The sequence below is a fragment of the Balaenoptera musculus genome, chromosome 7 (genome assembly GCF_009873245.2).
Source record: "Balaenoptera musculus isolate JJ_BM4_2016_0621 chromosome 7, mBalMus1.pri.v3, whole genome shotgun sequence".
Classification (NCBI taxonomy): Eukaryota; Metazoa; Chordata; class Mammalia; order Artiodactyla; family Balaenopteridae; genus Balaenoptera; species Balaenoptera musculus.
This window is the reverse complement of record NC_045791.1, coordinates 86,970,943-86,995,680: the sequence shown is the minus strand read 5'-3', so window position 1 is coordinate 86,995,680 and position 24,738 is coordinate 86,970,943. Positions and strand designations below refer to the sequence as shown.

At 37.9% G+C, this 24,738-nt stretch overlaps 1 protein-coding gene across 1 annotated transcript in view; it reads right to left on the bottom strand.

Annotated features, from left to right (window-relative positions):
- The window catches only part of CPS1 (carbamoyl-phosphate synthase 1), a 144,369-nt gene that overhangs the window by 99,205 nt on the left and 20,426 nt on the right, over window positions 1–24,738 (bottom strand). Inside the window, exons 3-11 of the mRNA XM_036859099.1 lie at window positions 22,931–23,075; window positions 21,730–21,819; window positions 19,361–19,417; window positions 6,812–6,904; window positions 4,381–4,470; window positions 2,541–2,669; window positions 1,884–1,990; window positions 880–1,018; window positions 166–243 (exon numbers count right to left, since the gene is read on the bottom strand). Coding sequence (XP_036714994.1) covers window positions 166–243; window positions 880–1,018; window positions 1,884–1,990; window positions 2,541–2,669; window positions 4,381–4,470; window positions 6,812–6,904; window positions 19,361–19,417; window positions 21,730–21,819; window positions 22,931–23,075 — 928 coding nt within the window. The remainder of the gene's footprint in view (window positions 1–165; window positions 244–879; window positions 1,019–1,883; window positions 1,991–2,540; window positions 2,670–4,380; window positions 4,471–6,811; window positions 6,905–19,360; window positions 19,418–21,729; window positions 21,820–22,930; window positions 23,076–24,738) is intronic.

The window sequence follows — 24,738 nt, the reverse complement described above, 5'->3', positions numbered from 1 at the left end:
TGGGGAAATTTTCTTACAATATGGGCATTATCAAAGCACTCTTTTTAAGAATGTTCTGTACTAAGACCACCCAGGTGATTATTTTGGTTTCTCAATTTTTCACATAAATATATTTCTGATTTAAAAATTTTTTAATATATAATAGGCCTCATCTTTCTGACATACCTCAGTGTCTGTTGGCCCTGGGCTGACTTCTGGGTGGAACTGCACACCAAAGAAGGGTTTGCTCTCATGCATAATCCCCTAAAGGAAAAAGAAATGGGAAGAAATTCCTTCAGTAACAAAGAATGTCAACCAGGACTATGTATGATTCAGTGGACAATAAAGTTCAAACTTTAAAAATTAAGTTAAAAGTTTGAGAACATTCTAAAAACAAACAGTACTAATAAAAATAGGCCAATAAAGATTCAACTGGTGTGGTTCCCTTATTAAAAACAACTGATTTGGTCTATAGCCTTTGAGGCCCCTCTAGGCTCTGTTCAGAATAAACTCAAATCCTCTTCTTTTCTCCAACTCCTAAATTACTTCTCCAAGGGTCTTCTCAAAGGCTACTTCAGTGCTAAGTGAGTCCCAGAGACCCACGCAGACTGGGCCCAAACAGACCTCCACCAACCACCCATTAGCAATGAATGTGTAAGACAGCCATTGATTAACCACTCAAACTGTGGATCTTAATGAGTCAACCGATAAGAGAATAAGACAGAGAGAAATGACTTTTTAAAAAGCAGAGGGCTGTGGGAAATAATCTGTAACAAGAATTCTTCCACATACACACCCCAGAAAAGCCCACATAAACAAGGGAAAGGCCATTGTAAAACAGAGTATTCAAAGTCCTGCACTTCTCATCACTCACTCAACAGGTTTAATGAGAGCACTTACCTCATTTGTTTGATCATTGACATTCACAAAAAGTGGTTTCCAACCAGCAGGAAGGGTGCCGTCCAGGGCATAGCCATGATTCTGAGCAGTAATGAAAGCCTGTCTGTTTGTGATATTCAAAACAGGCTGATTCTGCCCTCTGGAGAGAAAAGGGGGAAAAGGATATGGAAAAGGAAAAGTGAAGAAAAGAATATAAATGCATTAGTTGTAAAATAGTGAACAAGAAAAGCCTATTAAAATTCAAAAGTTTCAATTGCTCAGTGAAAATTACTCCATGAGAAAAGTCACAGATTGTTAATCCCAATCATTTTAGGACAAAAATCAATTCAGGAAGCTTTGTTGTGTGTTAAATATCAGGTCTATTAAACTTCTGTAATCAGTTTTAGAAAAGGGGAATTGCACTCATAACAAAAAGCTAAGATTTGCTCACTAGCTGAACAGAGACAAATATAAGCCACTTATTTTAAGGGAGCTACAGTAATTTTAAAGCCAAAGAAGAGTTCTTGGGGGATAATAAAGAGATAACAACTCAGTCCTGAATCAATCTGAATTATACTTTATGTGGAGGGTGGACTGTGGGGGAAAGTTCCATGTTGAATAAATTAACATCATTTGGGGTAAGGAAGTAAAACCAAGAGGAGCTGAAGATTTCTCGGTTCTTAAGTCACACTAGAGTTTTACAGTGTTATCAGTGCTCTGAAATCAAGCTTAAAATCAGAACAATTTCCCTTGGAATATTATTTGATTGAGTATTATAACTTCAATTTATGCCAAGGAAAGGAAAATAACTTTAAACTACGGCAAAGTTATCGTTAGAGAAGGCTGCCTTTCAAAAATGCAATAAAAGTGGTATCAGGTAGTCAGCCAACTGTGAACCATATAGTAGTGTGCTTATCGATTTACTCTGAAGAAAATGGCACGTTGTTTTCTAAGTCTTTTCGGTTTAGTTACTAACAGTATTTCAGAGCCAGTTTGACATGTAAACAGAAGCATAACTGCCTTACCTGTTGGCCATAGACATTTTGTAGGCTTGGGCACCAGCAGCCAATCCTGTTATTAAATTTCCTGTACTGATTCCAAACAATGGCTCTTTGCGATCACTCTCCAAGATCTAAATCAGGGAAAAATTTTATTACTCCAGAAGAACGATTCCAAAAAATGCAATCTCTGAAGGAATGAAATGAAGCATTTTTTTTTCTTAATTTATAAGGTAAAGACAATAGTAATTGAATAAAAAGTTAGAAGATAAATAAGGACAGGATTGACAATTTGCAGCATTAAAGTTCAATAGAATGTACTTAACATCCAGACTAAACTAAATCTAATTTAATATTTCTCTGGAAACTTGAAGGTCTTATAGGTCCCAAGTTGTCATTTTCCGGTTGTACAGACAACACATTTGGAGATTGGACTCCAGCTCTATGCACTCAAGGACACAATCCCAGTCACTTTGTCTGAAGTTCTTTTTTCTTCTTCCTGTGGAACTCTCTCCTCGTTGGTTCCCCCTATATACTATCTGTGCTGACATTGCCTCAGAGGTCACAAATAGGAGTACTAAAAAATTACTTGTATAAATAAAATATATTACAGCTTTTTCGGCCGTGCAGAGCAGACTCTCTCCACTTCACACACAGACACAGACTATCCCAGGTTCACTGTACCTTTTTGACATTCTGAATTAGTGGGTGTGCAAGAGCTGGGTTCCCAGGTCCTCCGGCAATTAAAAGCCCATCATACTCCATCTTGGTGAAATCATGATTCCAGGGCACTACATGCACTTCTGCTCCTCGCTGGAAAAGAAACACAAGAATGGTCAATTTAATAATATTTTTCTTCGCCGAAGTGGTAAACCTTCTCTTGGTTAATTACTCCCGAAAGGGAAGGGAAACTGAGTCCACGATTCAAATAAATAATGCTGAGCAAAAAACTCTTTGTTGACTCATATTTTGTGTGATGTAAATGGACCCTAGGATAGAAAGTGGAGGAAAAAAACACTATTTACATTTTGATTCTGAAAAAATAGATAATGCATTTTCCCACACTTCAGGAGGCTGCAGACCTAAAGGCTTCGTGACTGGGCACACAGGAATACAGGTTATCTTCCCTAGCTCTGGGAGAGGGAGTTGCAAAAAAGAAGATAAATCCCTTTCTCCAAAATTTAATTTGGTCCACCTCTCACCTTTTTCAATTCTGTATTTTTTGTCTGACCAAATTTTAATGATTTCTTTCCTAGGGTTCTTTCATATTATCTATAATACCTATATTCTGATAGAAAAATTAGAACTTTTCTATACAAAAGTGGATGGAAAGATGTCTTTGAGTATTTCCCTAGAAGCATTTCCTGATATAAGAATTTGAGAGAAAGAAGTTTCTTTCGAGGGGTTTCCAGGAAATAGCAATAGAAAGCAACATGGGGAAAGACCCTCATAAAGTGTGCATTATCAGGCAGTTACTACAATGAAGAAAAGGAGCTTCAGCCCACTGGGGAATTCTGAGAGCCAGTGTAGCATATTTCACCTAAAGACAGCTTAGCAATGTGGCAAGGGAGCTGGGGAATTTATACTCTGTCATTGATTGGGGCTGCTCCAGGGATCATTAATTCTATGTCATTTCCTGCCTGCCAGCAGCCTCCAACCAACCAAAGAGAGCCCTCAGGCAATAAGACGCAGACACTTGCAATTAGAAGATGAACAAAATGTCTTAAAATGATAAAATGAGAGGGAGATATGGCTAGGCCAACCACAGCATCTACTATTTAAGGGTCCATGCACACTTTTGTTAATAAAATTGATCAGCATTCAAAATCATGATTTGGATGTTGCTGATATTCTATAACAAAAAAAGTGAATTGAAGAATTCTCCTTTACCCATGCTAATCTGGTGTTATGCAAATATATCTAGGGGTGGGGTGCATGTGTATAAGAGAAATAGAAAGACAAAGAGACAGAGGGAGACAGAGAGAGAAAGAGGAGAAGGAGAAATCCCAACAAAACAATGTTTAAGAAAACATTGTAATAATGGTTACGTTCTCCTCAAGTATTTTTAAGGTCTAACTTCAATTGGTTCTCTAAGAGTTGATATAAAGCAATGTGCAAGTTTGTACTATATCAGGGCATGATCCCTACAAACATGTGGTACATAATAAATGTAACCCAAAGGGGGAGTTCTCCTACTGACTACCTTTTTGGTTATCTCTAAACCCCAAGAAACTGAGTGTGTCATGTCTCAGAATGTCAGTCAGTAAGTGAAAAGAACAGTCTTCATTTCCTTCTGTGTTTTTGTGGCCTTTGAGGTTTTTTTTTTTTTAACAGAAATCTACATCTCTAATTTTAGCAGGAATAAATGTGTTATTTAATAGATCAAAGGCAAAAAGAAGAGAGTATATCCCCTGACATTCTGACAGAATACACAAGCTTTCTCTGAAACAGATAGAGGAAATCAGATTAACACTAACGATCAATATTAGAAACCCCCATCCTTGAGATGGAACAAATTACTTACCTTTACTAGTAAGCGGATTACATTGTTTTTTATCCCACAGTCTACAGCTACCACTTTCGTGGGATTTCCTTTGCCATACACCTTGACATCCTGCCATTTTAAAAAACAGAGAGTAAGAGAGAAGGTCCAGCTATGAGCAACACATCAATATCATAAACATCTCAGGATGCTCTGCACTTGGTAACAGATTGATTGCTAACTACTAGGGAGTGGCTGGCAGTTAACAATCAATTTGTAAGAAAGGCACAGCAAATGCCACAAACTCTATCTTCTTCATGAGAACAAAGTACCTTGCTGTTTTGTATAAAATGTTGATTACAGTAATAACAGTTATCCCTAAGAAATTGGTTGCTTCCATAATTAACAAATATCTTTCCCATGTTTTGCCTCATTAACAACCAGTAGCAATGGAATTTCCAAGTATTATTGCCTGATTCAGCACTAAACAGATGTAGTAATAGATATATCATGCTTTAAATACCACTTGATCCTCAACTTGCAATAAAGTTTGGATGAGGTAGAGCTGTTGTGCATTAGGCTTATGCAGTGGGGCTAATGGATAAAATCAGTCTGAGTCAGAGGACTCGCTAAGCTAGTGTAGACCCCTGGTCCCTTTAGGTTACTGTGCAATCATTTGCATTTAAATGGTAGGCTTCATAAAAGGATCCCAGAGCATATCATAATCATTACCTATGTTTTAAGCACTGCTAGGAGTCAGATCCATTTTCACAGGCATTTACCCAAGAAGTAGTTCCCCAAAGCCATAAAAGAAGAAATAAGAGAGAGAGAGAGAAAGCCTAGAGGGCTGGGTGCCCACACTGGTCCCAGCTTCGAGAGTCAGCTAGCACATTCTGAATTTAGAATGATTTCAAAGTCTGTGAAAGGTTTTAGATGAAATTTGCAATCTGGTGTCTACACAAACACACCATATACTCTCTGTACAGAATGACAGAAGTAAGCAAGACCTCACAGAAACTGGGATATATGAATTTGCTAGGAATCTCCAAGACAGGAATATATTATGCAGTATTTTTCAAACTTAATTGACCACAGAATTTTTTTAAGGTGACTTTCTCCAGGCCAATACTTCTCACATTTGGAAAATCTAGACTAGATCTCCAAGGTAGTTCTAAACTCTAAAATTCTATAAAAATAGCCCTCTATCATGCTGTGTCTCAAACAAAACCACTTCATAGGAAAATATGTTAAAACCTCTTTCTCCTATTTGTCTAAGCCACCCTGCTGTCTCTTTTCCTGCTGTTACTGCTCAGGCTAGGCTTTCACGAGTTTTGTCCTAATTAGTTGCAATAACTTTCTAGTTATCTGCTCTTTTATCCAGTTTACTTTGCTCCAAAATGATGCCAAATGGGTTCCCAGTAGTCTCCAAGTTGGTTGATTTATTTAGCCAACGGTACTAAACCATCTAGCTCTAGCCCCGTCCATCTCCACTCATCTTTGGCCAAATGTGGGAACCTATATGTGCGAACCCTTAGGTCAGCCACACCAAACTACACATAACTCTTCAGAGACACCGTATCGTCTCATACCTCTGTGCCTTTCAACACATGCCATTTCCTCTGCCTGAAACGAAGTTCTCCTAGCTCTCCATCTACCGAATTGCTCTTTATGTCTCAGAACAAGCCTAATTCCTCTGTAAAAACCTCCCTTGATCCACCTATTTCATTGGATGTTTCCCCACACATGCCTTTATGGTACCTCATGCACATTCCAAGGACAGCATTTATCACAGTATTCTCTCCATGGTGCCTACTTGCTTGCCTACCCCACCAACCTCTATGGTCCCCAACGACAGAGGCTGTAGCCCAAGAGACTCACAACTACATTAACAGATATTCACTCAAAATCAACACATCTTTCTAAGATGTACTCTATACCTTCCTGTAAATATACAATAAACATATCTCACTTTGGGGTGATACAGTCATCGTCATGAATACTACTCTTTGAACTGAGCTATAATACATTAAATATTCAGTGTGCTCAGGAATACTTTTCCCTGCACAAAATGACCCCAGATTCTGATTACTGTACTGGGTCTGATTTCTATAAAGTGTTCTTGACTCTCTGGCAGACCATTCGCTCTGACTCCTGATATTCAATTGAACAGCCCTTTTATTTGACATTGTTAAAGTCTTGAGCTAAGGAACCACAAGAGGAGAGAAGAAAAATTAAAATAACAGTAAACAGCCTCTAAATCAGGCCATGAAGATCACTCTGTAAGTAAAAGTTATAACTTTAAATGCACTGATTTTGTAATATATCAATTTTAACTGCTATGAGACCCTTTTTTCCCTCAACTCTGATGCTTCTGGAAGATGACCTCGACTTAAAGGAAGATTTTGATATTACAAAAGAGGAAAGTCTAAAGGGAATAAAATAAAACAACAAAACATGAAGGAAAATTTCTCACCTTGGTTGAAACCTCAGCAATCAAATTCTGCTTATTTGGATCCACAAAGTCCACAGACTGACCTTCAAATTCAATCTTCCCAAGCATGGTACCCTATCAAATTAAAAAATTAGACAGTTAACAGGGAGCAAGGATGCAGGTGCTGACAGGTTAAATTCACAGGGACTTACACAGCTGCTCCACTATTTAGATGTCTTTATAACATACTCATAACCATCAGCAAGAGATCTTCATCTTCTCAACTAGGAAAGATGAAGCAGTTTGCATGGTACATTTTGGGAAACACTATGAGAAGGTACAATTAGTTCTTTTAGGGCTGAGACAGTCACCTGGGGTAAGCAAAGTCAAAGGGCAACAGAATTCAGGTCTCCAGTAGATGCAAATCAGAGCATTTAGAGTACTTAAGACCTAAAGCTATTTCGTGGGTGACATCGACAAAATAATCAATTGAGAAGAAAAAAAGAAGTCTAAAAATAGCTGAAAATTGAAAAAGAATGCAAACTTATTAGAGAGTAAAATTCACAAACAAAAAAATGTGGAATGCTGTATAAGTCACAAACTTTGAGAAGTTGCTATGAAAGGGTTCACTGCTTTAGACATGCTAATAAGGGCTTGAACTTTACAGCATGCTTAACCCTCTGTAAAGTTTTCACAAATTAACCTTCCTAGCTTGAATGTGGCAAATGTTATATTATTCTTAGCTGTCTTGAGATTTACTTGTTAGTAAGTCTACTTTGACCTATTTAGAAAATGGTATATTTCATAATCAAGACTTTATTGAGGGAGGGAACAAGTCAAAATAATTCATTGATTTGCTTTTCTCCAAGGAAATTGTTGCACTGAAGGAAATAGAGGAAAGCCTTTATTTCCCTTTGAAACGCATTCCTTAGGAGAAGTAACTTGGGAGTGAGTGAGTACCAGCAACATGGTTAGAGGGTCAGATGGTTATTTCAGTGTGATTATTAAAACCAGAGTACTACCTCACACTCTGGGAAAAATAGTAAAAATCACCTTTCACTTCCATACTGGATTATTAAGTTTCATAGTGATCTCCACTTACTTTTATAATCCAAATCACAGAAGTCCTTGACTATATTTATGGATCCCTAACTTTGAAATTCGGTTTTCAGTTCTCATTCCCTTTTTCTTAAAGCATGCTGAATGACAAACACCCCTACTTTTCAACCCAAGACTAATAGAACTGAAAGCCACAACATAGTTTTGTTGTTGTTGTTCTTGTCGTTTTTAACATCTTTATTGGAGTATAATTGCTTTACAATGGTGTGTTAGTTTCTGCTTTATAACATAGTGAATCAGCTATACATATACATACGTCCCCATATCTCCCCGCTCTAGAGTCTCCCTCCCACCTTCCCTATCCCACCCCTCTAGGTGGTCACAAAGCACTGAGCTGATCTCCCTGTGCTATGCGGCTGCTTCCCACTAGCTATCTATTTTACGTTTGGTAGTATATATATGTCCATGCCACTCTCTCACCTTGTCACATCTTACCCTTCCCCCTCCCCGTGCCCTCAGGTCCATTCTCTACGTCTGCGTCTTTATTCCTTTCCTGTCCCTAGGTTTTTTAGAACCATTTTATTTTAGATTCCATATATGTTAGCATACGGTATTTGTTTTTCTCTTTCTGACTTACTTCACTCTGTATGACAGACTCCAGGTCCAACCACCTCATTACAAATAACTCAATTTCGTTTCTTTTTATGGCTAAGTAATATTCCATTGTATATATGTGCCACATATTTTTAAAAAAATTTTTTTAAATTTTTTAATTTAATTTATTTTTTTATACAGCAGGTTCTTATTAGTTATCCATTTTATACATATTAGTGTACATATGTCAATCCCAATATCCCAATTCATCACACCACCACCACCCCACCACCACTTTCCCCCCTTGGTGTTCATACGTTTGTTCTCTACATCTGTGCCTCAATTTCTGCCCTGCAAACCAGTTCATCTGTACCATTTTTCTACGTTCCACACATATGCGTTAACATACAATATTTGTTTTTCTCTTTCTGACTTACTTCCCCCTGTATGACAGTCTCTAGATCCATCCATGTCTCTATAAAAGACCCAATTTCGTTCCTTTTTATGGCTGAGTAATATTCCATTGTATATATGTACCACATCTTCTTTATCCATTTGTCTGTCGATGGGCATTTAGGTTGCTTCCATGTCTTGGCTATTGTAAATAGTGCTGCAATGAACACGGGGGTGCATGTGTCTTTTTGAATTATAGTTTTCTCTGGGTATACGCCCAGTAGTGGGATTGCTGGGTCATATGGTAATTCTATTTCTAGTTTTTTAAGGAACCTCCATACTGTTCTGCATAGTGGCTGTATCAATTTACATTCCCACCAAAAGTGCAAGAGGGTTCCCTTTTCTCCACACCCTCTCCAGCATTTGTTGTTTGTAGATTTTCTGATGATGACCATTCTAACTGGTGTGAGGTGATTCCTCATTGTAGTTTTCATTTGCATTTTTCTAATAAATAGTGATGTTGAGCAGCTTTTCATATGCTTCTTGGACATCTGTATGTCTTCTTTGGAGAAATGTCTATTTAAGTCTTCTGCCCATTTTTGGATTGGGTTGTTTGTTTTTTTAATATTGAGCTGCATGAGCTGCTTATATATTTTGGAGATTAATCCTTTGTCTGTTGATTCATTTGCAAATATTTTCTCCCATTCTGAAGGTTGTCTTTTCGTCTTGTTTGTAGTTTCCTTTGTTGTGCATAAGCTTTTATGTTTCATTAGGTTCCATTTGTTTATCTTTGTCTTTCTTTCCATTACTCTAGGAGGTGGATCCAAAAAGACCTTGCTGTGATTTATGTCAAAGAAAGAGTGTTCTTCCTATGTTTTCCTCTAAGAGTTTTATAGTGTATGGTCTTACATTTAGGTCTCTAATCCATTCTGAGTTTATTTTTGTGTATGGTGTTAGTGTTCTAATTTCATTCTTTTACATGTAGCTGTCCAATTTGCCCAGCACCACTTATTGAAGCGACTGTCTTTTCTCCATTATATATCCTTGCCTCCTTTGTCATAGGTTAGTTGACAATAATGACCTTGATCATTATGTAGTGTCCTTCCTTGTCTCTTGTAACATTCTTTATTTTAAAGTCTATTTTATCTGATATAAGTATTGCTACTCCAGCTTTCTTTTGATTTCCACTTGCATGGAATATTTTTTTCCATCCCCTCACTTTCAGTCTGTATGTGTCCCTAGGTCTGAAGTGGGTCTCTTGTAGACAGCATATATATGGGTCTTGTTTTTGTACCCATTCAGTGAGCCTGTGTCTTCGGGTTGGAGCATTTAATTCATTCACGTTTAAGGTAATTATCTATATGTATGTTCCTATTACCATTTTCTTAGTTGTTATGGGTTTGTTTTTGTAGGTCTCTTTCTTCTCTTGTGTTTCTCATTTAGAGAAGTTCCTTTAGCATTTCTTTTAGAGCTGGTTTAGTGGTGCTGAATTCTCTTAGCTTTTGCTTGTCTGTAAAGCTTTTGATTTCTCCGTCGAATCTGAATGAGATCCTTGCCAGGTAGAGTAATCTTGGTGGTAGGTTCTTTCCTTTCATCACCTTAAATATATCATGCCACTCCTTTCTGACTTGTAGAGTTTCTGCTGAGAAATCAGCTGTTAACTTTATGGGAGTTCCCTTGTATGTTATTTGTCGTCTTTCCCTCGTTGTTTCAATAATTTTTGTTTGTCTTTAATTTTTGTCAATTTGATTATTATGTGTCTCAGTGGATTTCTACCTGGGTTTATCCTGCCTGGGACTCTCTGGCTTCCTGGACTTGGGTGGCTGCTTCCTTTCCCGTGTTAGGGAAGTTTCCAACTATAATCTCTTCAAATATTTTCTCGGGTCCTTTCTCTCTCTGTTCTCCTTCTGGGACCCCTATAATGCGAATGTTTTTGCATTTAATGTTGTCCCAGAGACTCTTAAGCTATCTTCATTTCTTTTCATTCTTTTTTCTTTTTTCTGTTCCATGCCAGTGAATTCCACCATTCTGTCTTCAAGGTCCCTTATCCGTTCTTCTGCTCAGTTATTCTGCTATTGATTCCTTCTAGTGTATTTTTCATTTCAGTTATTGTATTGTTCATCTCTGTTTGTTTGTTTTTTAATTCTTCTAGGTGTTTATTCTTTAATTCTTCTAGGTCTTTGTTAAACATTTCTTGCATCTTCTTGATCTTTGCTTCCATTCTTTTTCCGAGGTCCTGGATCATCTTCATTATCATTATTCTGAATTCATTTTCTGGAAGGTTTCCTGTCTACACGTCATTCAGTTGCTTTTCTGAGGTTTTATCTTGTTCCTTCATCTGGTACATAGCCCTCTGCCTTTTAATCTTGTCTGTCTTTCTGGGAATGTAGTTTTGGTTCCACAGGCTGCAGGATTTTAGTTCTTCTTCCTTCTGCTGTCTGCCCTCTGGTGGATGAGGTTATCTAAGAGGCTTCTGTGCCACATCTTCTTTATCCATTCATCTGTCGATGGACACTTAGGTTGTTTCCATGTCCTGGCTATTGTAAATAGAGCTGCAATGAACATTGTGGTACATGACTCTTTTTGAATTATGCTTTTCTCAGGGTATGTGCCCAGTAGTGGGATTGTTGGGTTGTATGGTAGTTCTATTTTTAGTTTTTTAAGGAAACTCCATACTGTTCACCAGAGTGGCTGTATCAATTTACATTCCCACCAATAGTGCAAGAGGGTTCCCTTTTCTCCACACCCTCTCCAGCATATACTGTTTGTACATTTTTTGATGATGGGCATTCTGAGTGGTGTGAGGTGATACCTCATCGTAGTTTTGATTTGCAATTCTCTAATGATTACTGACGTTGAGCATTCTTTCATGTGTTTGTTGGCAATCTGTATATCTTCTTTAGAGGAATGTCTGTTTAGGTCTTCTGCCAATTTTTGGATTGGGTTGTTTGTTTTTTTAATATTGAGCTGCATGAGCTGCTTGTAAATTTTGGAGATTAATCCTTTGTCAGTGGCTTCATTTGCAAATATTTTCTCCCATGCTGAGGGTTGTCTTTTTGTCTTTTTTATGGTTTCCTTGGCTGTACAAGAGCTTTTAAGTTTCATTAGGTCCCATTTGTTTATTTTTGTTTTTATTTCCATTTCTCTAGGAGGTGGGTCAAAAAGGATCTTGCTGTGATTTTTGTCATAGAGTGCTCTGCCTATGTTTTCCTCTAAGAGTTTATAGTGTCTGGCCTTAAATTTAGGTCTGTAATCCATTTTGAGTTTATTTTTGTGTATGGTGTTAGGGAGTGTTCTAATTTCATTCTTTTTTTTTTTTTTTTTTTTTTTTTTAAAGTAGGCTATTTAATTTTATTTTATTTATTTATTTTTGGCTGTGCTGGGTCTTCGGTTCGTGCGAGGGCTTTCTCTAGTTGCGGCAAGTGGGGGCCACTCTTCGTCGCGGTGCGGGGACCGCTCTTCATCGCGGTGCGCGGGCCTTTCACTATCGCGGCCCCTCCCGTTGCGGGGCACAGGCTCCAGACGCGCAGGCTCAGCAGTTGTGGCTCACGGGCCCAGCCGCTCCGTGGCATGTGGGATCTTCCCAGACCAGGGCTCGAACCCGTGTCCCCTGCATTAGCAGGCAGATTCTCAACCACTGCGCCACCAGGGAAGCCCCTAATTTCATTCTTTTACATGTAGCTGTCCAGTTTTATCAGCACCACTTATTGAAAAGGCTGTCTTTTCTCCATTGTATATTCTTGCCTCCTTTATCAAAAATAAGGGGACCCTATGTGCATGGGTTTATCTCTGGGCTTTCTATCCTGTTCCATTCATCTCTTTCTGTTTTTGTGCCAGTACCATACTGTCTTGATTACTGTAGCTTTGTAGTGTAATGTGAAGCCAGGGAGCCTGATTCCTCCAGCTCCGTTTTTCTTTCTGAAGATTGCTTTGGCTATTCAGGGTCTTCTGTGTTTCAATACAAATTGTGAAATTTTTTGTTCTAATTCTGTGAAAAATGCCATTGATAATTTGATAGGGATTGCATTGAATCTGTAGATTGCTTTGGGTAGTATAGTCATTTTCACAACGTTGATTCTTCCAATCCAAGAACATGGTATATCTCTCCATCTGTTTGTATCATCCTTAATTTCTTTCATCAGTGTCGTATAGTTTTCTGCATATGGGTGTTTTGTCTCCTTAGGTAGGTTTATTCCTAGGTATATTATTCTTTTTGTTGCAGTGGTAAATGGGAGTGTTTCCTTAATTTCTCTTTCAGATTTTTCATCATTAGTGTATAGGAATGCAAGAGATTTCTGTGCGTTACTTTTGTATCCTGCTACTTACCAAATTCATTGATTAGCTCTAGTAGTTTTCTGGTAGCATCTTTAGTATTCTCTATATATTGTATCATGTCATCTGCAAACAGTGACAGCTTTACTTCTTCTTTTCTGATTTGGATTCCTTTTATTTCTTTTTCTTCTCTAATTGCTGTGGCTAAAACTTCCAAAGCTATGTTGAATAATAGTGGTGAGAGTGGGCAACCTTGTCTTATTCCTGATCTTAGTGGAAATGGTTTCAGTTTTTCACCATTGAGAACCATGTTGGCTGTGGGTTTGTCATATATGGCCTTTATTAGGTTGAGGTAAGTTCCCCCTATGCCTACCTTCTGGAGGTTTTTTATCATAAATGGGTGTTGAATTTTGTCAAAAGCTTTTTCTGCATCTCTTGAGATGATCATATGGTGTTTACCCTTCAATTTGTTAATATGGTGTATCACATTGATTGATTTGCGTATATTGAAGAATCCTTGCATTCCTAGGCTAAACCCCACTTGATCATGGTGTATGATCCTTTTAATGTGCTGTTAGATTCTATTTCCTAGTATTTTGTTGAGGATTTTTTCATCTATGTTCATCAGTGATATTGGCCTGTAGTTTTCTTTCTTTGTGACATCTTTGTCTGGTTTTGGTATCAGGGTGATGGTGGCCTCGTAGAATGATTTGGGGAGTGCTCCTCACTATGCTATATTTTGGAAGAGTTTGAGAAGGATAGGTGTTAGCTCTTCTCTAAATATTTGATAGAATTTGCCTGTGAAGCCATCTGGTCCTGGGCTTTTGTTTGTTGGAAGCATTTAAATCACAGTCTCAATTTCAGTGCTTTTGATTGGTCTGTTCATATTTTCTATTTCTTCCTGGCTCAGTCTCGGAAGGTTGTGCTTTTCTAAGAATTCGTCCATTCCTTCCATGTTGTTCATTTTATTGGCATACAGTTGCTTGTAGTAATCTTTCATGATTCTTTGTATTTCTGCAGTGTCAGTTATTACTTCTCCTTTTTCATTTCTAATTCTATTGATTTGAGTCTTCTCACTTTTTTTCTTGATGAGTGTGGCTAATGGTTTATCAATTTTGTTTGTCTTCTCAAAGAACCAGCTTTTAGCTTTATTGATCTTTGGTGTTGTTTGCTTCATTTATTTTTCATTTATTTCTGATCTGATCTTTATGATTTCTTTCATTCTGCTAACTTTGGTGGTTTATTTGTTCTTCTTTCTCTAATTGCTTTAGATGTAAGGTTTGGTTGTTTATTCGAGATATTTCTTGCTTCTTGAGGTAGGAATTTATTGCTATAAACTTCCCTCTTAGAACTGCTTTTGCTGCATCCCATAGGTTTTGGGTCGTCGTGTTTTCATCGTCATTTGTTTTTAGGTATTTTTTGATTTCCTCTTTGATTTCTTCAGTGATCTCTTGGTTATTAAGTAGTGTATTGTTTAGCCTCCATGTGTTTGTATTTTTTACAGATTTTTTCCTGTAATTGATATCTAGTCTCATAGAGGTGTGGTCAGAAAAGATACATGGTATGATTTCAATTTCCTTAAATTTACTAAGGCTTGATTTGTGACCCTGGATATGATCTATCCTGGAGAATGTTCCATGAGCACTTGAGAAGAAAGTGTATTCTGTTGTTTTTGGATGGAATGTCCTATAAATATCAATTAACTCTATCTTGTTTAATGTATCATTTAAAGCTTGTGTTTCCTTCTTTTTTTAAATTTTGGATCATCTGTCCATTGTTGAAAGTGCGGTCTTAAAGTCCCCTACTATGATTGTGTTACTGTCAATTTCCCCTTTTATGGCTGTTAGCATTTTCCTTATGTATTGAGGTGTTCCTATGTTGGGTGCATAAATACTTACAGTTCTTATATCTTCTTCTTGGATTGATCCCTTGATCATTATGTAGTGTCCTTCTTTGTCTCTTGTAATAGTCTTTATTTTAATGTCTATTTTGTCTCATATGAGAATTGCTACTCCAGCTTTCTTTTGATTTCCATTTCCATGGAATATCTTTTTCCATTCCCTCACTTTCAGTTCTTTGTGTCTCCTGTGTGAAGTGGGTCTCTTGTAGACAGCATATATGAGGGTGTTGTTTTGCATCCATTCAGCCAATCCATGTCTTATTTCGAGCATTTAATCCATTTACATTTAAGGTAATTATTGATATGTATGTTCTTATTATCATTTTCTTAATTGTTTTGGGTTTGTTATTGTAGGTCTTTTCTTTCTCTTGTGTTTCCTGGCTAGAGAAGTTCCTTTAGCATTTGTTGTAAAGCTGGTTTGCTGGTGCTGAATTCTCTTAGCTTTTGTTTGTCTGTAAAGATTTTAATTTCTTTGTCGAATCTGAATGAGATCCTTGCTGGGTAAAGTAGTCTTGGTTGTAGGTTTTTCCCTTTCATCACTTTAAATATGTCCTGCCACTCCCTTCTGGCTTGCAGAGTTTCTGCTGAAAGATCAGCTGTTAACCTTATGGGGATTCCCTTGTATGTTATTTGTTGGTTTTCCTTTGCTGATCTTAATATTTTTTCTTTGTATTTAATTTTTGATAGTTTGAGTAATATGTGTCTTGGCTTGTTTCTCCTTCGATTTATCCTGTATGGGACTCTCTGCATTTCCTGGACTTGCTTAACTATTTCCTTTCCCATATTAGGGAAGTTTTCAACTATGATCTCTTCAAATATTTTCTCAGTCACTTCCTTTTTCTCTTCTTCTTCTGTGACCCCTATAATTCGAATGTTTGTGTATTTAATGTTGACCCAGAAGTCTCTGAGAGTGTCCTCAACTCTTTTCATTCTTTTTTCTTTATTCTGCTCTGCAGTAGTTATTTCCACTCTTTTATCTTCCACGTCACTTACCCGTTCTTCTGCCTCAGTTATTCTGCTATTGATTCCTTCTAGAGAAGTTTTAATTTCATTTATTGTGTTGTCATCATGTTTGTTGGCTCTTTAGTTCTTCTATGTCCTTGTTAAACGTTTCTAGTATTTTCTCCATTCTATTTCCAAGATTTTGGATCATCTTTACTATCATTATTGTGAATTCTTTTTCAGGTAGACTGCCTCTTTCCTCTTCACTTGTTTGGTCTGGTGGGTTTATACCTTGCTCCTTTATCTGCTGTGTGTTTCTCTATCTTCTCATTTTTCTTAACTTACTGTTTTTGGTGCCTCCTTTTCGCAGGCTTCAGGTTTGTAGTTTCCGTTGTTTTTGGTGTCTGCCCCCAGTGGCTAAGGTTGGTTCAGTGGGTTGTGTAGGCTTCCTGGTGGAGGGGACTAGTGCCTGTGTTCTGGTGGATGAGGCTGGATCTTGTCTTTCTGGTGGGCAGGACCGCATCCGGTAATGTGTTTTGGGGTGTCTGTGACCTTATTATGATTTTAGGCAGCCTCTCTGCTAATGGGTGTGGTTGTGTTCCTGTCCTGTTATTCGTTTGACATAGGGTGTGCAGCACTGTAGCTTGCTGGTCATTGAGTGGAGCTGGGTCTTAGTGTTGAGATGGAGATATCTAGGAGAACTTTCGCTGTTTGATATTAGGTGGAGCTGGGAGTTCTCTGGTGAACCAATATCCTGAACTCGGCACTCCCACCTTAGAGGCACAGCCCTGACACCCGGCCAGAGCACCAAGACCCTGTCAGCCATACGACCACTCACAAAAAGAGAAAAAGGAAAAAAATATATATATCGTTATTCTCAAGTCCACCCCCTCAATTTTGGGATGATTCATTGTCTCTTCAGGTATTCCACAGATGCAGGTACATCAAGTTGATTGTCGAGATTTAATCCACTGCTCCTGAGGCTGCTCAGAGGGATTTTCCTTTCTCTGTTCGCACAGCTCCTGGGGTTCAGCTTTGGATTGGCCCCGCCTCTGCGTGTAGGTCGCCTGAGGGCGTCTGTTCTTCGCTCAGACAGGACGGGGTTAAAGGAGCAGCTGATTCGGGGGCTCTGGCTCACTCAGGCCGGGGGTAGGGAGGGGTACGGAGGAGGCGGGGCGAGCCTGCGGCGGCAGAGGCCCACGTGACGTTGCACCAGCCTGAGGCGCGCCGTGTGTTCTCCCAGGGAAGTTGTCCCTGGATCACGGGACCCTGGAACTGGCGGGCTGCACATGCTCTCAGGAGGTGAGGTGTGGATAATGACCTGTGCTTGCACACAGGCTTCTTGGTGGTGGCAGCAGCAGCCTTAGCGTTTCATGCCCGTTTCTGGGGTCCCCGCTGATAGCCGCGGCTCGTGCCAGTCTCTGGAGCTCGTTTAGGTGGTGCTCTGAATCCGCTCTCCTTGCGCACCCTGAAACAATGGTCTCTTGTCTCTTCAGCAGCTCCAGACTTTTTCCTGGCCTCTCTCCTGCTTAGCTGTGGTGTACTAGCTCCCTTCAAGCTGTGTTCACACGGTCAACCCCAGTCCTCTCCCTGGGATCTTACCTCCGAAGCCCAAGCCTCAGCTCCCAGCCCCCACCCACCCCGGCGGGTGAGCAGACAAGCCTCTCGGGCTGGTGAGTGCTGGGCGGCACCGATCCTCCGTGCGGGAATCTCTCCACTTTGCCCTCCGCACCCCTGTGGCTGCGCTCTCCTCCGTGGCTCCGAAGCTTCCCCCTTCTGCCATCCGCAGTCTCCGCCCGTGAAGGGGCTTCCTAGTGTGTGGAAATCTTTCCTCCTTCACAGCTCCCTCCCACTGGTGCAGGTCCCGTCCCTATTCTTTTGCTTCTGTTTTCTCTTTTTTTCTTTTGCTCTACACAGGTACGTGGGGAGTTTCTTGCCTTTTGGGAAGTCTGAGGTCTTCTGCCAGCGTTCAGTAGGTGTTCTGTAGGAGTTGTTCCACATGTAGATGTACTTCTGATGTATTTGTGGGGAGGAAGGTGATCTCCACGTCTTACTCCTCCACCATCTTGAAGGTCTCCCCCTCAACATACGTTTTTAATATGAGCCCATATCACTCATAATCAAATATAATAGGCAATACCACTATTTTGTCTGTGCTAATCTATTCAGCCAAATTTTGAAAACCTAACTGCCTCTGATAAAAGCAGGGTTCACCTTAAACTAACCTATCACATGAAGAACATGATATGGTCTTGTAAAGTGTTTTCCGAAATTACTAGGACTGATTATATTCTATTCAACCTGCCAAATCTACAGCTTGAATTGAATTTCCCAATTTTATTCCCTTCCCATTCTGGTATCCTCATCATTGTTTACTGCTCCCACAACATCATTGGGCTATGAAAACACAAAAATCTACCTGGGATATATAATCTCACTAACATCTATTCTCAGGAATATCATGGAGGAGGGAATAAAATCAGAGATAAATAAATGCATAAATTCTCAGTGTCTTTCTTCTGGTCATGGGTATGTGGCCATGTTCTTATTTTCAAAGCTTTTTTTTCTGTTTACAGAGATCCTGTGTCAATACATATTCCAACAATCTACAGCAGATTTTCTTGAAGAATCTTTTTAACTTTGAAATTGTATCTTTTTTACGAAAAAATATATAACTTAATGAGAAAACTTTGGTGGCGTTAAGGGAATTTAGTTAACATTCATGAGATAAAGTTTCTTTGTGTTCTGGGATATGAAGGTTTCATGTAAGAAAAAAACAAGTGTCCATCTCTTATAACAAGAAGAAGGAAGTAGATGGGGCTGAGATATTCTCAGAGGAAGGGTCAAATATTTCAGCTAGCAGATATGAAAGCAAAAGATAAACTTATCTTCATCTTGGTCATTGGAACAATTTCAAGAAAGACTATATAACTGAGGTAATACATACAGGGTTCATTTAATACACCCACGAACTATAACTCACTAAGTTCAAAAACTCCTCCAAGAGGACTAAAAAATAATGGCCCCAGTGCTGTACACTTCCTGGTTTTCCTTTTTCAGCAGGTAGGTATTCAATTTAGGCAAAATTCTTATGCACCTAGTTACCTTCTCCACTTGTTTCACTAGCCCTATCACATAAGCTGAATTACAAAGGCTTTAACTTGTCACTTGGAATAGTGAACATAGAGTGGGCACTCAATAAACTACTGCTGAGTGAATTAATCTCAAAACCATTCAGTAACAATCATTCCAATCAAGTATTCAGTCTTGAAAATTACATCAAAAATAGTAAAGCAGGATGGCAGAGACCCAAATGACAGAAATTGACCAGATTTGTTCTTTTACACACCAATGGGTTCCTTGGGCAAAGGGAAAAAAACATATATATATATATATACACACATAAATTTGGCTAAATATGACTATCATACCTTATCTCGAATTATTTTAGTCAGCATTCTTGTATCCACTCCATAAATTGCAGGGACCTGTAAGGGAAATAATTGTAGTGACAGTAAAATTGGAGGAAATTTGGTCCAGCAGAGTGTTTTCAAGTTACAAACTTAACATCATCTACCTTCTTGAGCAGTAAATAATTTCCCTACTCCTTCTTTTCTCTGATCCAGGGTGTCTGTCACAAGAACAAGGTAAATTGCTGTTCAATTGGGCACAGGACTCTTAATACCCAGACCCTTCCTCAGAGTGAAAAGTGAGAAATTCTGAACATCAGTCTTCTGCTACAGCTCTTTTGCTTTTAATCCAGGATGTTAAATAAGTAATATAATATAATTTTATATATACATATATATTTTTAAAAAATGGAATTTGTGAACTTCATAAGCAAAGATATGTAATTAATAGGCAAACCCATGTTGTGAACCACATGTTCCTGGCACATGGTAGGCAATCCTGAAGGTTTTCCTGAAGGTGCTTGTTAGGTAGCCATGCTGTATTAAAATTTTGCCCTATCTATTAGTAAATCAGGCACCACCATTTGTTTTAGTTTCTTTGACTAGGTTGGATAGAGATAGGTGTAGTACAGTAAGTTCCCCCCTTCTCCCCAGTTTTGCTTCCTGTGGTTTCAGTTACCTGTGATCAACCATAGTCTGAAAATATTAAATGGAAAATTTCAGAAATAAACAATTCATAGGTTTTAAATTGTACACCACTCTGAATAGTGTGATGAAATCTCCCACCATCCTGCTCTGTCCCACCCAGAAGCTGAACCACCCCTTTGTCCAGCAGTGCCCACCCATTAGTCATTTAATAGCCACCTGGATTGTCAGGTCAACTGTTGCGGTATGGCAGTTCTATGTTCAAGTAACACTTATCTTACTTAATAATGGCTCCACAGCGCAAGAGTAGTGATGCTGGCAATTCAGATATTCCCTTACTGTGCCTAATTTATAAATTAGACTTTATCATAGGTATGTACACATAGGGAAAGACTTGGTAGATATAGGGTTTGGTACTATCCATGGTTTCAGGCATCCACTGGGGGTCTTAGAACGTATTCCCCGTGGATAAAAGGGGAAAGAGCAGCAAGTTAAGAATGAGGAAACAGGTTTTAGTTTCTTTTCTTCCATCAATTATCTGAGTGATATTTGAGCAAGATGTTTTCCCATTACCTGTACATAGAAGGAGGTAAACTGGTTATTATTTTAGACACTCTTCTACTCTATGTGTCTATGATCATGGAAGAAGATTCAAAGCACATTTTAAAAACAAACTAACAAAACATGGATTAAGTTTATACTTCAACTATTAGTTCTGACACAAAGCAGCTATAATATCAGGTGTCTAAATAACACAAAGGAAACATTAAGGGGAGGAGGGAGGAGTCTCCTGAAGATTACAAGGAGGTAAATTCAGATAATGATTGAGAAGAAACTAGAAAAGACCTAGAAGATAATACAGATGCCTTCTTCTCTCTTGTAAAAATTTAGCAAGAATGAGACTCAGGAAACAAAGATCAAGATTTTTTGCTTTGTTAGAAAGAGGAAACGTTTAGCCTCAATTGGCAGATGCTCCTCAGAGAGGCAGAGCTTTCTCAGAATAATATTCGGTCAATTACAGGCCCAGTTGCAACTTAACAAAAAGCAGCTACGGTAACACTGGAAATAAAGCTTAGTATATTAGGTCTGTTAACTTTCAGTAGGTCTGACTTACAAACCAGGAGAATCCCCTTATCTGATTAGAAAATAATACTTAAAGTAAGGAAGATATAAGATAAGGTTAGTAACTTTTTAAATTTATTACTTCAAATGAGGTGATATCTAATTATACGTCATAGTCATAACCTTTAAGCCCAAAGAGACTTGACGGCAATCGGTTTATATTAATTAAGAATTAAAATTAAGAATGTATGGTATGATTACATGACCTGAGCAAGGTCACACAGCTCGTGAATGGTAGAGCTGGTACTAGAATCCATGACACAAGTTACATATCTAGATCCTGGTTAAAAGGGGGAGGTTATGTTGCTCCGGAGAGTAGAAAATTCTAAAATTTTCTCTAACCCCTTTCCAGAATGAGAAAGTCTGTCTACCAAGCATGTATGAGTGCCACCTAGTGGATAAACTGAAAATATAAGGTCCTCAGTGTTTGTAGAAAAAGAATGAGTTCTGGACAGTTCTGGACAGTAGTAACATTTCAGCCTGAAGGAATCGCGCTCTGAAACAAAAGGGTCCCAATCTGCTTTATCTGTTTGGCCCTTTTCAATTACATACACCTTCCCAACTTTCCACGGACCCCACCAATCGTCCTTAGGTGATGCTGGATGACCTGTCATATTTCTCACCTTTTCCTCCTGTAGCCATTGCCCTAGACTCTTGGCAGCCAGCCAGTGGTGGTAGTCATCACTATAATTCAGCACCAGCAAACCTGCAACCTAGAAAGACAGGCGGTCATTTTTAAAAAGTGATCACAAAATACTACCCAACTCTTGTGACTTTTCTTTTTAATTAATTAATTTATTTTTTTCCATTCTTTTTCAAATTCTTTTCCCATTTAGGTTATTACAGAATATTGAGCAGAGTTCCCTGTGCTATACAGTAGGTCCTTGTTGGTTATCTATATATTTTAAATATAGCAGTGTGTACATGTGAATCCCAAACTCCCAGTCTATCCCCCCTGTTATGACTTGACTTAAGAGTCAGTTTGCATTTTTCAAGCTTTATTATATTCGCTGATACAACACTCAAAATTTTGAAACTTGAAAAAAATGTGATAAAAAGTTTTCTCGTAAAATATAATAGTTGTTACCTTAATTACCATGTGGGGAACAGTCTTACTTGGTTTGCCAAATCCTGAGAGTAAACTAGGTCCCCCTTCTCAGTACCCTGTACTTTTCCACCATGGCATTTATCGATAATCTAATTAATAATTATTTGCTTAATGTACGTAGAGAATAAAACAATTTTTTAATTTACATTTAAAAGAAACTAAATATTTGGGGGAAATGGTGAGATATAGAACTAAATTAAATGATCAGTCCAAGTCATTCAAAAATAGAGTGGTGAATTTAGAGTGTAAATTTTTGAATTGTTTATATGGTTCACATCCCTAAGATATTATTCAAATTTGTCTTGAATAGGAAATTTTAATTTTGTTTACTTTCCGGCTGGCATACAAGTTATCTTTTACTCATCTCCCAAAGAGGATAAGATTTAAAAGGTAAATAATTGATACAGAGTTGATTCTTAAAATCCATTTAAAAGGTGATTCAACTCGAATTCTTGCAGCATAGTTGTTATCTGAACTTATAACAACATTTTTCCAAATGAAGCCAGTTTTATCCACGGCATTAGAAATAAATCCAGAGTGCCCTGAGAAATGAAACTCAGAATACTGTCATGTTAAAGATTATTCTCATATACTTAGGAGTAAGATTGAGAATATAAATTTAATGATTTGTACTATAGGATTGAAGCCGAAATTTTGTCCAGCTTAGATTCTTAATAAATCAACTATGCCTTTTAAATAGTCATCACTGGTACTACCTTAATTCCATCGGACTCCAAATATTTGCTAAGTCCCAGTTCATCCAGTGCAGTAGTGTCAGGGGCTCCACCATTCCCAACAATAGGATTGGCCATGGTGAGAATCTGTCCCTTGTAAGCAGGGTCAGTAAGAGCTTCCGGGTACCTAGGTAAAGATGCCGAGAAATTACCAACAAAAAAATGTATTCCACATACATGATCTTAATGATTGAACCCTTGAAAATTAGAGAACATGAGAATAAAATCCTACAAGCTCGTCTCTAGATTTTGCCAAACCTAGGGAAATTTTATGATAGAGTATGGAAATTTATCCCACGATATTACTGATATGAAAAGACTCTTAAGTAATATGGCATATTCTCATTTAATTTTCATTCCCTCAATTTCTTAAATTTTTTAATTCCTTGAAAAATTCTTCACAGGGTCTTAATTTTTTAAATATTGCTCTATTTAAAGTTTGCAGATATCCTGAAGAATCCCCTAGCCTACCAGACATGACTGAGTCCAAACTGATATTTACTACTGAGGGCTGACAGTTTCACCAAAATATTAACTGTCAAAAATTGAAAAGTTTTTAAAAAATATCTTTTAGGATACTGAAGAGCATACTGATTACGTCAATGATGGTCGCCTGGGTATATATGTTTATTAAAATTCACTGAACATTTAAAACTCTGATTTATTTTCTATGAAAGAAATACTTAATAAAGTTGATTTTTAAAATATTTTAGTTATATAGAGAGGTGTATGTTTGATAGTTATTATCAAGTTATCATTGATAGTATATGTTTGATAGTTATTATTTTATTACAGAAAAAAATCAATCCCAAAAAAATTGACCCAAAGCATTTCTGTCTTCTAAGTTAAAAGATTCCAAATAACTATTTTAAAGTACTGATGTGGAATTAAGAAGAAATGCAGAAGAGCTTTATTTTAAAGTGTGGGAAGGAAAAAATAAGAATACATGTATTCTTGTTTTTATTCTATATATAAATAAAATTATATATAAAGTCTTTATTCTTAATAATAAGAAACATTATTCCCATAAATACCAGGATCTAGCTACAGCTATTCCATGCATTGGAATGCATTGCAATGAGATTTTTTCCCACCCTCTTACATTTTCACTTCCCACAGAGAGAGTTAAACCTAATCTTTCTTGTGGATTACTACTGAAAGTGAATTTAGGTGCTGAGGGGGACAGACTGACAACCTCGAAAGCAATAAAATTCAGCTCCGGCAGTAGTCAACACGAATTCTTCAACCCTCATCCAGACTAACTCCTCCCAGAACTCCCTTTGTCAACAGAATACTTAGTCTCTCAGCTCAGCAACCTCTAAAGTGACTAAGATGCTGTGATATTTACCCACACCTCCATCAGCTAATTTCTCAGATCCCTCTCACCTGTCAGGAGCTAATAATTTTTTAACCAAGGCTTACACATAATATAAATGCATTTCTTGAAGATGAAAAACAAAATAACTCCCTTAATTATCAACCACCTTACTGGGTGAGCCACGCATGAATGAAAGCAGCATTTCTCAATGGAAAATAGGATGTGTGGACTAATCTTATTAATGAATGCATTTTTCTACATCAAAAAAAGTCTTTAATTAATTTAATTTTACTTCTTTTCTTCTTTCTTGCCATGAAAGAACTGGCCATTCCCTTTAAACATATGCCTACAATGCTCTCTCCAGTAAATGAATAAATATAGCTTGTCCTAGAGAACTGCACTGTTGGAAGAAAATTAATCCATCAGGTCCTGTTTGACTTTTGTGATGTGACAAGATTTCTTACCCATAATC